Source organism: Halichoerus grypus, chromosome 14 (genome assembly GCF_964656455.1).
Source record: "Halichoerus grypus chromosome 14, mHalGry1.hap1.1, whole genome shotgun sequence".
In the NCBI taxonomy this organism is placed as follows: Eukaryota; Metazoa; Chordata; class Mammalia; order Carnivora; family Phocidae; genus Halichoerus; species Halichoerus grypus.
In genome coordinates this window covers 1,197,636-1,212,513 of record NC_135725.1, presented here as the reverse complement: position 1 = coordinate 1,212,513, position 14,878 = coordinate 1,197,636, and the positions used below count along the sequence as shown (strand labels likewise).

General features: G+C 51.9%; 1 protein-coding gene across 3 annotated transcripts in view; it reads right to left on the bottom strand.

Moving 5' to 3' along the window:
- The window catches only part of FAM120A (family with sequence similarity 120 member A), a 93,832-nt gene that overhangs the window by 57,823 nt on the left and 21,131 nt on the right, over positions 1-14,878 (bottom strand). For all 3 annotated transcript variants that reach the window (XM_036113721.2, XM_036113722.2, XM_036113719.2), the window contains exons 4-5: positions 3,804-3,932; positions 3,047-3,143 (exon numbers count right to left, since the gene is read on the bottom strand). In XM_036113721.2, the coding sequence (XP_035969614.1) occupies positions 3,047-3,143; positions 3,804-3,932 (226 nt within the window). The remainder of the gene's footprint in view (positions 1-3,046; positions 3,144-3,803; positions 3,933-14,878) is intronic.

Here is a 14,878-nt window from a genome sequence, read left to right as displayed (position 1 = left end):
GCCAGGAAGGTGTTCCTGGATCATGGAGGCCCAGTGAAGATCCTGACGCAACAGTTCTGGCCTAGAACCTCAACTCCAGCCAGGTTAGGAACCCCTGGTTAGAGTCAACTCTCCCCATTTTTACTCCCAATAGCCTCCAAGGGGCTAATACAATGTTTTAAATGTCTTTAAAACTATACATATTTCAGTTTCTAAAATGATTCATACAGACAAGTTCTAATGAATGATAAAATTATGTTCCAACACTGGCTGTCAAAGTTCTGAATGCATCTTCCCAGAGAATAACATAATGGACCAAGGTCAGAAAAGACCACTTAGGACCTACCTACTGCTCACAAAAACATTTTTATGGGAAATGTGTCTTGGGTTCTCACGTGGAATACCAAGAAAGCCTCTCCCCAATCCCACGCTGCTCCTTCTAGGCCCTCCATTCCCACTCAGCTCCACGGCGGGAGCCTGACAGCACGTACAGGCAAGAGGGATGGGCACCATCTCCACATTATTTTGTTTCTTTATACTTGTCAGGAAAACAACAAAAACGATTTTACATGAACCCACTTCTGCTGGCTCCAAATTGTGTATCTGTAACTTGAAATACACCTTCCTCCCAGCCTTGCCCCAACCTCTGTCCCCAGTCACCCACATTCCAGGCCACAGAGCTGCCGGCCTGCACTTTCAGCTGCCCCAAACTCTGTGCCCCACGGCTCAGTCTCCGCCACAGGCAGCAGCACCAGGAGACCCTGCAGAGAAGGCTTTAACGTAACACACGGTAGTTATCACCCACATGGACCTGCTTAAAAATACCGCCCCCACCACCACAAATTCTTCCCCAACCCACCACCATTCCCCAAACCCCACGGACAGGAAGTGAAACTAAATTCCAGGAGCATCACCTTCATCCATAAAATACTTCCTTCACATATTGTCTGACAACGTAAGAACACGAGAGCACTTTGTACAACATATAAGTTTTTAAGAAGCTCAAATTCAGGGGCCCCTGGGTGGCTCAGTCGGTGAAGCGACTGCCTTCGGCTCAGGTCATGATCTCAGGGTCCTGGGATCGAGCCCTGCCATCGGGCTCCCTGCTCAACGAGGAGTCTGATTCTCCCTCTCCCACTCCCCCTGCTCGTGCTCTCTCTCTCCCAAATAAATAAATAAAATCTTTAAAAAAAAAAAAAAAAAAGGCAGCTCAAATTTAAACATGAATTTAAAGCCCATCTCGCCTCTTCAACATATCGTCAACCCTGTTAGCAGCTCAGACCAGCACCAAACGCTGCCTCATGCCCTTTTCCACCCTGACCTCCCTGCCGGCCCCTCCTGAGTAAGCGTTCTAGTCCCTAGTGCACTAGAGTGACTGCTTCAACTACCCTGTCACACGAGGACCAGGTGTCCCCTCAGACACATGAGGGGCAAAGATGCCCTTCTGGGAGCTCCCCCCAGGCTCTGTGGCTGCAGACCATTCCTTGCCTTTCCCAGCCACTGTCCCTCTGAAAACAGAGACAGTGTCTGCCCTGTGACAAGGGGCCACAGAGCACGTCACATACACCCATCTCCAGAACCAGGAAGCCTGAGGCCGAAGACCGTGGGGTCAGGATGTCCACCCCTGGCGTCAGACCTTGCCTGTCACCTGTCTCAACAGTGTCCACTGGGTGCCCCTGCCATAGGAATAAAGCAACCCACATGACCTGCCTGCCACATCTCCCTCTGTCCAGCACAGTGACCCCAAATCACGATCCTCTCACTGTCCCAGTTCAACAGCTTTTCCTGGATTGAGTCACTCAGTCAAATACTTTCCCACGGGGGCATGAGGGTGAAGGTGGCAGGTGGGGCCCTGGCTGCAGACCTGACATTCCTGGGGGAGGAGTGGGAGGCAGTGTGCAGAGGATTAAAGCAAGGTGCTGAGACATGACGGCTGCTGGCTGATGGCCTCAGACAAGTGACAGTGAAGCCGGGACCTCAGAAATTGGAGTGTCCCAGGCACAGGAGGTCAGGGCGCACTCCTGACTGCAGGGCGTTGAGGCCCCGAGGCGGGAGCCGGCATGGCACATCCCCGGCAGAAGCCAGCAGGGCCTGGACAACGCAGAGCCACGGGCGCAGGACCAAGCCGTGGGGGAAGCAGGGGCACAGCTGAGAGCTCGTCCCAAGCATGCTGGGACTGCGCATGCCAAGTAGTTTAAACAGCACCATGGCTGCAGGGGGCCAGAGCAGCAGGAGGATGAGCCCCACCGACAGAAGCCCTGACTGTGGGTCCCAGCGGACAGGCCAGCAGAGCAGCCTGCGGCCCCGCCCTCCTTGGGCACTGGGCACCCACAGCGACCACCACCAGCAGCCACACTCCTCTGGACCTGGGGGCCCTACACGCTCACTGCAGCTCTACGCTTGGTGAGCTGATGAACGTACCCCATAAGGGACATCTGTCTGGGACATTGCAAACCTGGGACTAATCTTCTGAAACCAGTCCACAGAGGCGCTCTCAAACCACATCAGGAACGTGGAAGCAAACACAACAGAAACACCAGTGGGCGGCACAGTCTCTCAGAGCTTCGTGGCTCCGGCCCCAGACAGGGGCAATCGGACGCAGGGAGAAGTCTGGCACGTGACTCGGGGCTTCACAGCCTCCCTGAGAGCACCACCAGGCAGGCTTCACGTAAATAGCTTATAATTACTTTTATTCCCCAATTTCAAATCTCTGAGTTAAATTTGGTCTTTTGCAAACAAAAAACAAAAAAAGAGGCAGCAAAAGAGAAGACACCCATCTGCTTTTCTGAAGTGGATTTACGAAGGCGTCTGCAGGTCCAGAGGCCTCCCCGCAGAGCACCCCGTGGCCACCTCCTGGCCCGCCCCCAACTCCCAGGTCTGTCTGTCCTGCTCCTCAGCCTTTCAGGGGCCACTGAGGAGTCTGCCCAGGAGGTGCAGCTCCATGCACTCATGCCAGCGGCGGAAACCTCACTCTAATGAATAAAACTACAAGACTACTGGGCCCACGTTTTAATCTCTCTGGTGACTGCATGGTCAGCGTCCGTCACAGAGGCTTGGATTTACTTACCTAAGTAATGTGCTGGGTGAAATGCCATAGGCTTACTAGTCGCTGAGTAATATCCAATTGCTCTCTTAAATCGAATAACTTTGTCATCTGTTCTAGACTGGAATAAACGTAGGAAAACCTTTGTAAATCGCATGCCACTGGTCCTGTGCATGAACATACTTTCACAATTCAGCACATGTATCATCTACAGCTTTTCAAGTTAGAGAAGAGTTTAAAGTGACATTAAAATCTTCCAGGAAAAGCAACAAATCAGACACTAATCCTCTCAGAGTGACGTGGGTTAACACAGACTGGCACCCCGTCAGGAGACCTGGGTCTGCAATGCAGCCCTTAGGAGTCCCGGGCTTCTCCGGGCCACGTCCCTGGTGCGGCCGGGGGAGGTTTTCTGTCCTGTCTCCAGCAAGCAGGACAGTGGTTTCAGCTTTCCAGAGAGACATGGGAGATCACACCAACCTCATGTCCTCCATTAACCCCGACTCGCTCACATTCCCTACTTTCCCCAAAAAAGAAGAAGAAATCCCTGACCATCACCTGAAGGGATGGACAAGTCATGTTCACAATTCCACTCAGCCCGCGTGATAGGTCTGTCTTCTCAGGAGAAACGTTATCAATCATGATGGAGACTGCAGGAGCAGCAGACCTCCCAGGCGTCTACCTCGAGCCCTCCCGGTGCAGCCGCGGGGAGGCCGGGAGCCAGGTGAGGGGCCCCTGCCACACCCACCCCCGCCGTGCAGAGTGCTCCAAGCCTGCGCTGTACCTGAGAATGCTGGAACACATCTTTAGCTACGGCATCCAAGTCCGAGGGGTCCTGGATGTTGCGGACGTAGTCGGCCACAGCCTTGATCACCACATCACACGGCGGCAGGACTAGCTGGTGGGCCCGGACCTGAGAAAGAAGCGCACAGGTCAGTACATGAGTCCCAAGGGCAGGGCCCAGAAGCTGCAGGCCCCATCATGACCCCTCGGTGAGTCTCGGTCCCAAGACTCTGGTGCTGAGGCTCAAGCCGTAGCTCCCCTCGGCTATTAAGTACAACTCGGCCACTTCCACCAAGCTAGGTCACGGAGCGCCTGGCAGTCCTACGTTACTTCTGACACATCTGCGACCTGCTCACCATCAACCCTGGGCTCAAAACCCCGTGCCCCAGAGCAGCGAACATAGCGCAAGAAGCCACGGGCTGCAGACACTTCCGTTCTTCCTACGCCAGCCAACAGGAGGCCGTGCCGGGTGAACGCAGCCCAGGCACCAGAGCACCAAGAAAGCCAAGTCGGCTCTGAGTGGGAAGAAAGGTGGGTCCCTGACTGCTGATGCTGACGGTCATGTCTTGTGAAAGATACACGGAACAAGTGTCGTAATACTTCATTGTCTCAGAATAGCTCATTCCACCAAAAGGTAAGTAAACAGATTTTATTTTAAAAGGTTTTATGCTCTTTAATAAAAACTAAAAAACCATGAAAAAATATGATTTCAGCTAAAACTATAGTTTCGCCCTTTTCTTAGAAACAAAGATGAATCAGGCACTAAGTCTGTTTCTAGCAATTAAAAAAAGTCAAATGATAGCAAGAAATAATCTTTATTTCCCATATAACCACAAAGATCACAAAGATAAAAAAACAGGGCACAGACCCCAAAAAGCCCTGTGCCTCCAGAACTGTCCGCTCCCGCCCACCACCCTGGGCTGTGCAGGTGGGCCCAGGGTCACCACAGGGGACCTGGCTTCAGGGACAAGGAGTGAGGAAGGGCCACACACCATGGAGTGCGGCGGCCCCTGAACCTGGAAGAGGCAGAAAACACCCTTAGAGCTTCCAGAAGGAGTGTGGCCTTTAGAACGGTAAGATGATAAATCTGAGTTGTTTTAAGACATGCGCACACATGCACAAAGACAGAGAAAAACAAAAGAAAAAACTCAGAAAACCTGAGCCTGAGCACAAGACGTGGAAGAACCCACCAGAAAACAGACATTTACACTTTTAAGTCACCATCAAGAAAGTTTTCAGATGCGCAGACTACATTCACTCTCTCCTCACAGAAGCAACAGGTTTCCCTGAAGCACCGTTCCTCATGTCCTAGTCAAGGTTCTCAGCCCCCATGTGCCGGTCATTAGTGCTCATGAAGGGACACCCCATCGCGAGGCCTGCAGAGAGCCATGCACACGTCTATGCGCACACATCACAAGCTCAGTCCTAGAAACCCAACCCCCCATGAAGACAAAAGCCCATGGGTGCACACATGTTCCACGGGACGAAGCCTGGCGAACAGCGTGTGCCAGCCAGTCTGGGAGGAATGCAAGTCCCATCTGTGCTCCCCCTTCTGGGGTGTCTGGTCCCATGGCCGGGCAGGAGCAGGACCAGCTGGTGGCAGCCCAGGAGGGAGGCATCGGAACAGAAACCCTGCACCGTCCTCAAGGAACATGGACGGGGCCAGGGACAGCCGTGCCCGAGGGCCCAGGGCCTCGACTCCCGGCCTCAGCAGTGTGGACCTGGCTGACCAGGTGTGCCCCTGGCACCCTGAAAGCCTACGGGGCCCTCGAGGTTTTCATACCATACTGCCAGGGCTGGCTCTTGTACGAGGATTTCAGATACAGAACAGAGCGATAACAACATGGTGAGAACAACCTACAGGATATAAAAACAGCCAAATTTGGAAAGGGCTGTCCCCCAGGGGTGGGGAGCTAACGGTGGCACAGGCTACCTCTCCTGGGGTGTGCACCCTGTCACTGGGACTCTGCAGATGATGGGGAGCCACTCACAGTCTGTCCCACCTCGAGTGAAAAGGACCACCTGTCACTTTCGTTCCTGTGGACATCCTTGCTTCACTCCCGCCCCCACGACTGCTGTGCTGCACGAGCCTTGAAGGAAAACAGCCGACGCTACCAGTGAGGACTCCTGAGTGCCCCCCCCTCCGCCCCGAGTGGTGCAGAAGTCCCCACGGCCCTGACTCCCTCACACCAGCCACCACTGGCCCTGCAGCTTCATTCAGAATCAAGCCTCCCAAACCCACCTCAGGGCGGCACCCAGTGGCAGCGGCCAGGCCCAGGGGACAGCATGAGCACACGCACGGCTTGGGGCACACAAGAGAGGCTTTAACTCAGGAAGAAAGAGCACACAAAGTAATTTCTGCAACTCAGATGGCACTGTTATAACCTCAAAACATTCGCCAAAAGATTATACACGTTTCAAAATGATTTACCACAGAATTCCTTTTATGAGAAAGATTCCTGGTACATTCAAATAAGGATATATTTGCAGATAACCAACCAATTTATTAAACTTCTGACATTCCTGACAACTTTTAATTTGTACTTTTTTTTAAATTAATTTATTTTTTAAAGATTTTTATTTATTTATTTGACAGAGAGAGAGACAGCGAGAGAGGGAACACAAGCAGGGGGAGTGGGAGAGGGAAAGCAGGCTTCCTGCAGAGCAGGGAGCCCGATGCGGGGCTCGATCCCAGGACCCTGGGATCCTGACCTGAGCCGAAGGCAGACGCTTAATGACTGAGCCACCCAGGCGCCCCAATTTGTACTTTCTTTAAAAACCTGGCCATGTCACACTGGGAAGGAATCGCGCATTCCTACGGGCTGGAAAATGGTGCTGAGAGCGCCAATCAAACGGACAAAGAAACAGTCCCTGAAGATCCCGGCCACCTCGAACACGGCTTACGGCTCTCCGTCCACACATACCCGCACACGCACACCACACGAAGGTGTTTCTCAGCCAACTTTCGGCTGGTGCAAAACACTGATCTGCTGTCCCTCAAAAAGCGCTAAAACCTCCCGAAGATGCTCTGGGGGAGCATGTGCCCCCCCCCCCACAGCAGCAACTGCAGGAGACTTACAGCAATCCACCCCTGTCCACTCATAAAAACAAAATCAACACTCAAACCACACAAATGAAGTGTTCGCTCCTTGGAGAGAGGCTTCAAGGTATTTTTATGAAAGTCCCACTTCTTTTTTCTTTTCTTTGAGCAGCTGTACTTTTATTTTAGCCCAAAGCTTAACATTAGGGGGAAAAAACCAAAATTTAAATAAATTGCAATATATCTAAAGTTGAGAACAGGTATTTTTTGTCTCCAAGGATAGAAAGTAAATTCTGTTTAATTAAAAACCAAACGTTTATGATCATCTGCCTTTTTACAGCACTTTGTAGCAATTGCAGTAATTGTTAGTTACTCACTTTGCAAGCAAAAAGACGAAATCTGGAACTGGCAAAGACCTCCCAGAGTGTGCAGCCCCCTTGCTTGCAGACGGGACACTGGTGTGGCAGACACACCCTGCGTGGTGGGGGCGGCAGGCGCACCTCCGACGGGGCCATCTGCACTGAGCCTCATCTTTCCCCAAGGTCCCATTTCCTACTGAAGACCACGTGCTGCCGTCTCCTGCGGGTCGTGGACAGGTGGCGAGTGCGGAAGGCACTCAGCCAGGTGGCCTCCACGCTGGCCCTTCGTGCACCCCCTGGCTTTCCCTCTGGGACCTCTCAGAGCTGCAAGCCAGCAGGCGCCCCCTGTTTTGCCAGCCATGATAATCCTGTTCCATGTGCCTCTCTTGACAACCTCTACCTTGTATTTTCTTCCGACCCCTGGTCCAGTGCTGGAGCTGTCATGAACTCAGTGGTATGAGCACGGGACGCACCCACCCCACAGGGATGCGACCGGGTCCACGGAAGCCCTCGCCACGCACCCCCCAGCAGAGCCAGCACCAGCCGCCACAGGCAGCAACAGGCTCCCACTCTTTAGGGCCCCCATTCCCATCCATACGCTAGCAATTCAAAGGCCACAACACGAGTTAGCATCTGTCTCCCCAAGGAGATAATCTCTTCCCACCCCTAGAGGGGAAATAATGAGGGTCCTGCCATAGAACCAACTTGTAGCCACCAGGTTCTAGCATTCCACTACTTAGGTGATTCTGTCGCCTCATCTTGGTTACATTTCAAAAATCAAAGACTTTTCTGCAAATTAATTTAAATGGCACAATGCAGTTACCACATGACACTTCAACTGTTAAATTAAATCCATTATGCCACAGCAGCAAAGGATTCCACTAAAATCCAAGATTTTCTCCCAGACAGTATGTAGATTGTATCAAAGGCTCTTCTAAAGCTTTTTTTTTTCTTTTAAAAGATTTATTATTTGACAGAGAGCACAAGCAGAGCGAGCTGGGAAGGGAGAAGCAGACTCCCTACTGAGCGGGAGCCCGACGCGGGGCTTGACCCCAGGACCCTGCGATCATGACCTGAGCCAAAGGCAGATGCTTCACCGACTGAGCCAGGCAGCCACCTAGGGGGCTCCCCCTCCCTTTATTTTTGTAAGATTTTATGTGTTGCGTCTTTAGGAAAAGAGCATCAGCATTCTGACACACAATTTAGCTGAACACATTTATATACACCAGTTTCTTAAAACGAAAATTTAGCCCCGCACACACCAAGGGAACCAGTCAAGAGCCCATTAAACTGCGTTTAGACGTGCGCGCACGTGCAGTTTGACGTTGGCCTGGCGGTGCTCGAAGCCTGGGGCAGAGAGCCCATGGTGAAGTTTCACTTGCTCTTAAACTTTCTCCCGTGCATTTTCTTCATACAGAACAGATGATTTGGGGCCACTTAAGTCTTATTCTTCATGTTGACAGGAATCTGAAATCCTCAGATGTTCAGGAAACGGGAAGACACAAATGGGGCCCCTTCAGCAGCAACTGTGTAGGGATGCGGCCCTTGGAGGCCGCTGCAGGGCATGACTTGCTGTCCACCACGCCCCCACCTGCATAAAGGAGCTGCACAGCTGACTTCAGGGCAACATTTATAAAGCTGACACTGGAAGGGAAGACGGGTGCATGTAGCCAGACCATGTCTGACTTCATGGATGTTAGTTTATGGTAAACAATACAGTTTGTTTCTTTAGAAAGACAGGAAATATAAATGTTAGAAATCCAAATGCTTTAAAATGAAGCAAAGTTAAAAATAAGATGCAAAGTATAACAGATTCATGTCCGTTTTGTTTGAAAAACACTGTAGTTATATTTTAATTCTGCTAATTATGTCATCATAAGTATGTCAAAGTTCAATGGTATTTTATTTTGCTTTTGAAAATCTTATAATATGCTGTTATGAATTAAATAATAATATCAACTTTTTCAAAAAGTTTTACATGACGTTTTACATAGGAGACTACTGTGCTACTATTTTGGTTAGTCTGAAATAAATTTTGACTAAGTGAAAAAAACAAGAACAAAAAAGAACAAAAAACCCTTCACGATCTCTCCCAGCTTGTGTCCAAACTTTGCATAAATGCGATCCGTCCATCACGTACGTTTCTGCAAGTGCACGGCTGTTCCCTCCCGTATCCTCTCGTCTCACTGCTCAGCGCGAGGCTACGAGCAAGCCAGAACGCGTACTGCTCTCACGCCAACAGCTGGGGCGGCACGGCTGTCATGGCCACTCAGTCCCCGTCAGGCCAGTCGTCAGTGCATCTGGCCTGAGCTCTGAGACCCACAGGGATCCCTACAGGACTCCCTGCTAACTGAACAAACACACCACAAAACCAGGATTCTGGGGCTTGGTGCTGCTGCTCGCACACGGCCTCCCGGCCGCTCGCTGCAACACGGGTGAGCGAACACAAGTTCCACACAACAGCTCTGCTCCGTCACCATTAGGAAAGCCGCAGCTGTGACGGCGTACGTCTCAATCCTGGCAGTGTCAGGGAAGGAAACCAGAAAGCCACTTTGCCAACAACACTCCTTCACTCGTGCATGAACATGGGACGCCAGGGGCTCACATTCTTGTTGGAGACAAACTGCTGACGTAGGAGGGACCCTCGGAGGGCCGCGTAGAGGAGCACCGCTGTGTTTTACCCCCACACCACCACCGTGCGGTGCACTCTGGACGTCCCGAGGGGACAGAGGGGCCCACTAAGGTGCTTGCTCGTAGGAGCACCCAGGTGAGCAGCGCGGCCACCCCGAGGCAGAGCACACTCCGGTCTCCTACCTTCTAAGTGACACCTCTTCTAGGGTTGAGATGTCCTTTCTATGAAACAATGGCAGATGGCGAGCTCCTTTTCCTTTTGGTATTCCTACACAGCTAAGAGTTGGCAACACTACAGTAGCCCTCCCAACCTTTTTTTTAACAGGTCCATGAAACCTGAATCCATGCTGTTGATCGAGCCACAGAAAGACTGTCCACAGGAGAGACAGGAGGTCAGGCCTTGTCAGACGCAGGGAGGATGGGCACGGGGGCCGGGGGCTCTGGCACACACCTGAGCACCGTCACTGCAGGCAGGCAGGAAGGAAAGGACGGGGGCAGGAAGGGTCAGACCAGATGTAGGAGAGGGGAAGAATCAGAGACACCCCCAAGCTGTACCCGAGAGGGTCAACAGGGCCAGCTGGTTATCACTCTCTGAGAAACAGAATCCAGGGGATAAACCCACTTAGGCAAGGAGGAATACCTTATTTGGTGTGCAGGGGGAGCATCCCAGTGGAGATGCCTTGGCAGATGATGGGCTACACCCCACAGTCAGGGAAGGGGTCTCGTGGCTGAACTACACTGGAGAGTGGTCAACACAGCGATGGCAGCTGAAACCCTCAGAGCAGATGAGATGTGGCAGAAAGCTTGAGGCCGCAGCAAGATGCACATGGACTAAGGAACACACACACACAAGCAGAGGAAGCCCGCTCACACAGGAGTCAGGAAGAGGACACGGCACATGAGGGACACAGAACAAGGCTGGGGTCCAGGAAGAAAAGCAGGGGTTCCCAGAGGTAAGGAGAACAGGGTGGCTGAGCGTTGAGTGTTTCACACCCCAGGGAGATGAAAACCATTCAACACTTCACAGACGTCAACCGAGTCCTCAGCGGCCTTGGACAAAGGCCCACTGTGGTGGCCTAAATTCACTGCAGGGTTAAGCTGCGGAGCACATTACTAGAGGCCACCCTCCGGAGATTTGTAGAGGAGCTGTGGGGCTGGGAGAACGTGGGAAAGACTGGAGCACATTTACAAATTGAGGGCCATGAGAGCACAGGGGAGACGGGACCGGGTGTGCAGGGCCCCAGAAGCATCCAATGAAAACAGCTCGGCTCGAGAACACATCACAGACCAGTCTCAGACCAGAAAACGGCAGTGGCAACGGGCCTAGCTGGGGAGAACGGGCAGTGGGGAGGGGGCCACGGGGGCAGCAGCCCCAGCGCTGGGACGAAGGGTAAGTGGGAGCAGTGTGTGACCAGGAGAGCCTGGAAGACAGCAATGAATGTTCACGACACGTTCAGGAGGAGAGATTTTACCTGCGGACACGGGCAGCCCGGTTCGTGATGGGGACCCTAATGTTTAAATCTGCTTTACGGAGGCATTTTACATGCAGTAAAACCCGTCCACCTCAGGCACACAATCCACTGAGTTCTGAGGAAGGCACACCTCAGCGGAGCCGGCACCGCCATGGGGAACAGCGCCCGAGACGCCCCCGGCCCCCTGCGCCCCTTCCCAGCCAGCCCCAGGCAGCAGCTGCACGCAGCGCCCTCTCTCGAGTTCTCTCCTTTCTGGGTTTATGCAGAGGCGGTCTCAGAGCTTTCCTTTGTGTCTGAGTTCTCACTGAAGAGAAGTTTATTTCTTCGCCACTCCCAGGGCCTCCCCGTGCGACTCTTCCACCCATCACTCACCGGCCGGCCCAGGGGTGATTCGGAGGCCCCAGGTAAAGCCCCAGGGACGCTCAGACCTAGGTGTGTGTGAACACACAGCTTCACTTGGGGCGAGTGTCGCCAAGTGGGAGTGCGGGTCACAAGGAGGTGTGTGTTCAGTGTTGTGCGAAGCTGCCGGGCTGCTCTCCAGGTGGCCACTCGCCGTGCTCCCCTGGCAGCCACCTGGACAGCGGCGGCCTGTGCTGTCCCGCCACCTCCCCTGGCTGTGACTGGCATTCCCTCATGATGCAGAGCGCCTCTGCGCACCTACTGAACATTCCGGAAAATGCCTGCTCAAACTGTCCCCCATCCTTTTTTGCTGGGTTGTATCATCTTACTGTGCTGTCCTTTACAAATTCTGGACATGGGTCTGTTACCAGAGACACACTCTGACCCTTTCCCTCGGCCGCTTGCTTTTCAATAAGAAATCTTTGCCTCAATTAAGGTTGTAAAGATTTCTTATGTTTCTTCTAGACTTGATTTTTATATTCTTTTCATTTTTGCACATGGATATCCAATTACTGTAAAAACTATCCCTTCCCCATTTTGTTACCTTGGGCTTCTGACATGAGCGCCTTCCAACTCTGTTCTTCCTTCTCAACATTTTTGTTGTTAGTCTAGGTCCTTTGCAGTTCCACATGAATTTTAAAATCAGTTTTCACTTACTTCAAAAAAAAAAAAGTTCGCTAGGATTCTGATAGGGAGGTAATAAAATCTAAGTAAGTCTTTTAATCCATGAACACAGTGTTTTTTTCCATTTGTTTAGGTCCTTCTTTAACCACAACTGTAAATTCACCATCTGCTCAGGTGGGCAGTTCTCAAGAAGAGATAGTGCAGCACCATCGAGGGAGGAGGGTTTGCTGGGCAGGGGGTTGATGAGGAGCCCAAGGCAGGTGGTGCTGGCATAACCAGCTTGAGAGGGTGCCCCGGAAGGGCGGTATGAGAAGAGGTGAGCAGAGAGCCCCCAGAGGCCCAGCAGCAAGTGTCCACACTGAGAACTAGCACCAGCAGAAGGTGGCACCGGTGACAGAGGGTGAGGGGTAGGGAAGCTTACGAGGGGAGATGGAGCTCTTCTGAGAGGAGACCCAGGGCAGGCCGCTGGGCCCAGGAGGCCGTGGTCCAGCAGGGCCGACCGCAGACCTGACAGGAGGTGAAGGACGTGCAGCCAAGCTGTCTGGCAGCCCCAGTGCACAGAGCTCCCAAGGGCTCTGGAAGGTAAAGGGGAAGACTGGCAAGGACCCCAAGGCTTTCCCAAGTGACAAAAAGTGATTGAGTACAGCCACTAGGAGGGTGAGAGGTGGTGTTTAGATGGCCTAACTCTTCAGAGTTACCAAAGAGCCACATCAGGAAAGGAAAAGCACAGCCCACAGAATGGGGGAGAGTATTTGCAGATCATGTGTCTGCTAAGAGACAGAATCCAGAATACAAAACAAACAAAAACACAAAAACTAAAAAAAGCCCTTACAACTCAATAATAAAAAGACAAATTACCCAATTTAAAAATGGACAAAGGACTTGAACAGACATTTCTCCAAAGAAGATAAATGAATGGTCAGCGAGCACAGGAGAAGATGCTCAACACCATCACTCATCAGAGAAATGCAAATCCAAACCCCCTCACACCCACTGGGACGGCTGAAAATACAACAGACAATAGCAAGTGTTGGCATGGATGCGAGGAAATCAGAACCCTCACACACTTGCTGCTGGGAGTGGGAGCAGGGCAGCCCCCACAGGAAGCCTTCCGGTGGCTCCACGAGAAGGCGAGCAGGACCGGCAACTCTGGCCCCAGGCACATGCCTGACAGAAAGGGAAGTCCATACAGACGTGGGCACAGATGCTCACGGCGGCCAAATGGTAGGCACAACGTGAACGTCCACCAGCTGAGTCCGCCCCCAGGGGAACAGTGTCCTCCTGCCAGAAACAGGAGTGAGCACCAACAGCTGCTCCCGCATGGATGAACCAGGCAGTTATGCTCGTGAGAGAAACCAGACAAAAAAGGACACGTAAGTCTACTTATATCAAGTGTCCAGAGACAGATGTACATCAGTGGTTGCCACGGGCAGGGAGGCGGAAAAGTGGGGAATGACTGCCAATAAGCACTGGGTTTCTTTTGGGGTGATGAAAATATTCCAAAATTAGACAGTGGTGATGGTTGCACAACTCTGTGAAAGCTAAAAATCACTGAACTGTATATTCTGAAAAGATAGATTTTATGACATGTGAATTATAACTCAATAAAGCTGCTACAAAAAGAAAAACAAGCTTTCTAAGCAAGTGGCACTTTTGGAGTAAATGCCCGGCAAATCCCAGCTTTATCACATATCTTTCTGGTCCCACACATGGCTCGTGTCAAGAAGGGAAATGTCTCTGGTTGAGCCGCCTTGTAGTGCTTACTATGCAGAGGTCACTGGTGGGGCACCAGGTGTGCGTGTGTGCCCCAGGAGGTCTAGGGACAGGAAAGGCCGGCACAGACCTGCAAGGGGGCACGCCCAAACAACAGGTGGACGAGGGGCTCCGTGACAGGAGATGCTTGGCGGTCAGAACCACTGATCGGGATAAAAACTCCAAATGCGGGAAACTGAACATGAAGTTTAGGAACAACCATTAAAATGAATACAAAGACCTGTAACTAATGGTCCAACTTAAAAACGTTTTTAAAATTAAAACTAAATGCCTATCCAAAATAAAAATTCTACCACTTACTAGGACTCAAAATCATAGAGCAATAAAAACCCAAAAAGCACATTTAAAAAGGGAGCTCACTCAGCATGTGCTTATGGCCAGGAGGTGTTCCCACCAGGGCTGCCCACCCCATGCCCCAAAGGCCCCGCCCCTAGTTCTAGAATTTTCCATCACATAACATGGCTGCCTGCTGTCCTGAACACAAATGAAATATTCTTTACTTCTGAGTCAAACCTAAGACATGTGATGCCACCTTACCAGCACCTCTTCCCATAGAAACTGAAGAACTAAAAAGCTCAACACCTGCCCGGCTGCCTCACCTCCTCTTTTCTACCACCGTTGTGAGATTTTAGGTTCTAAGTGTGTCCAGCACTGCCCTCCCCCCGCAGTGAGCACACCCTGATTAACAGCACGGCACAGAGTCTGTTCCCCTCCCTGCCCACTGTCTGCAGGTTTCACCCCTCGATCTGGCTGTCTGCACTGTTCTGCACCCACCTGC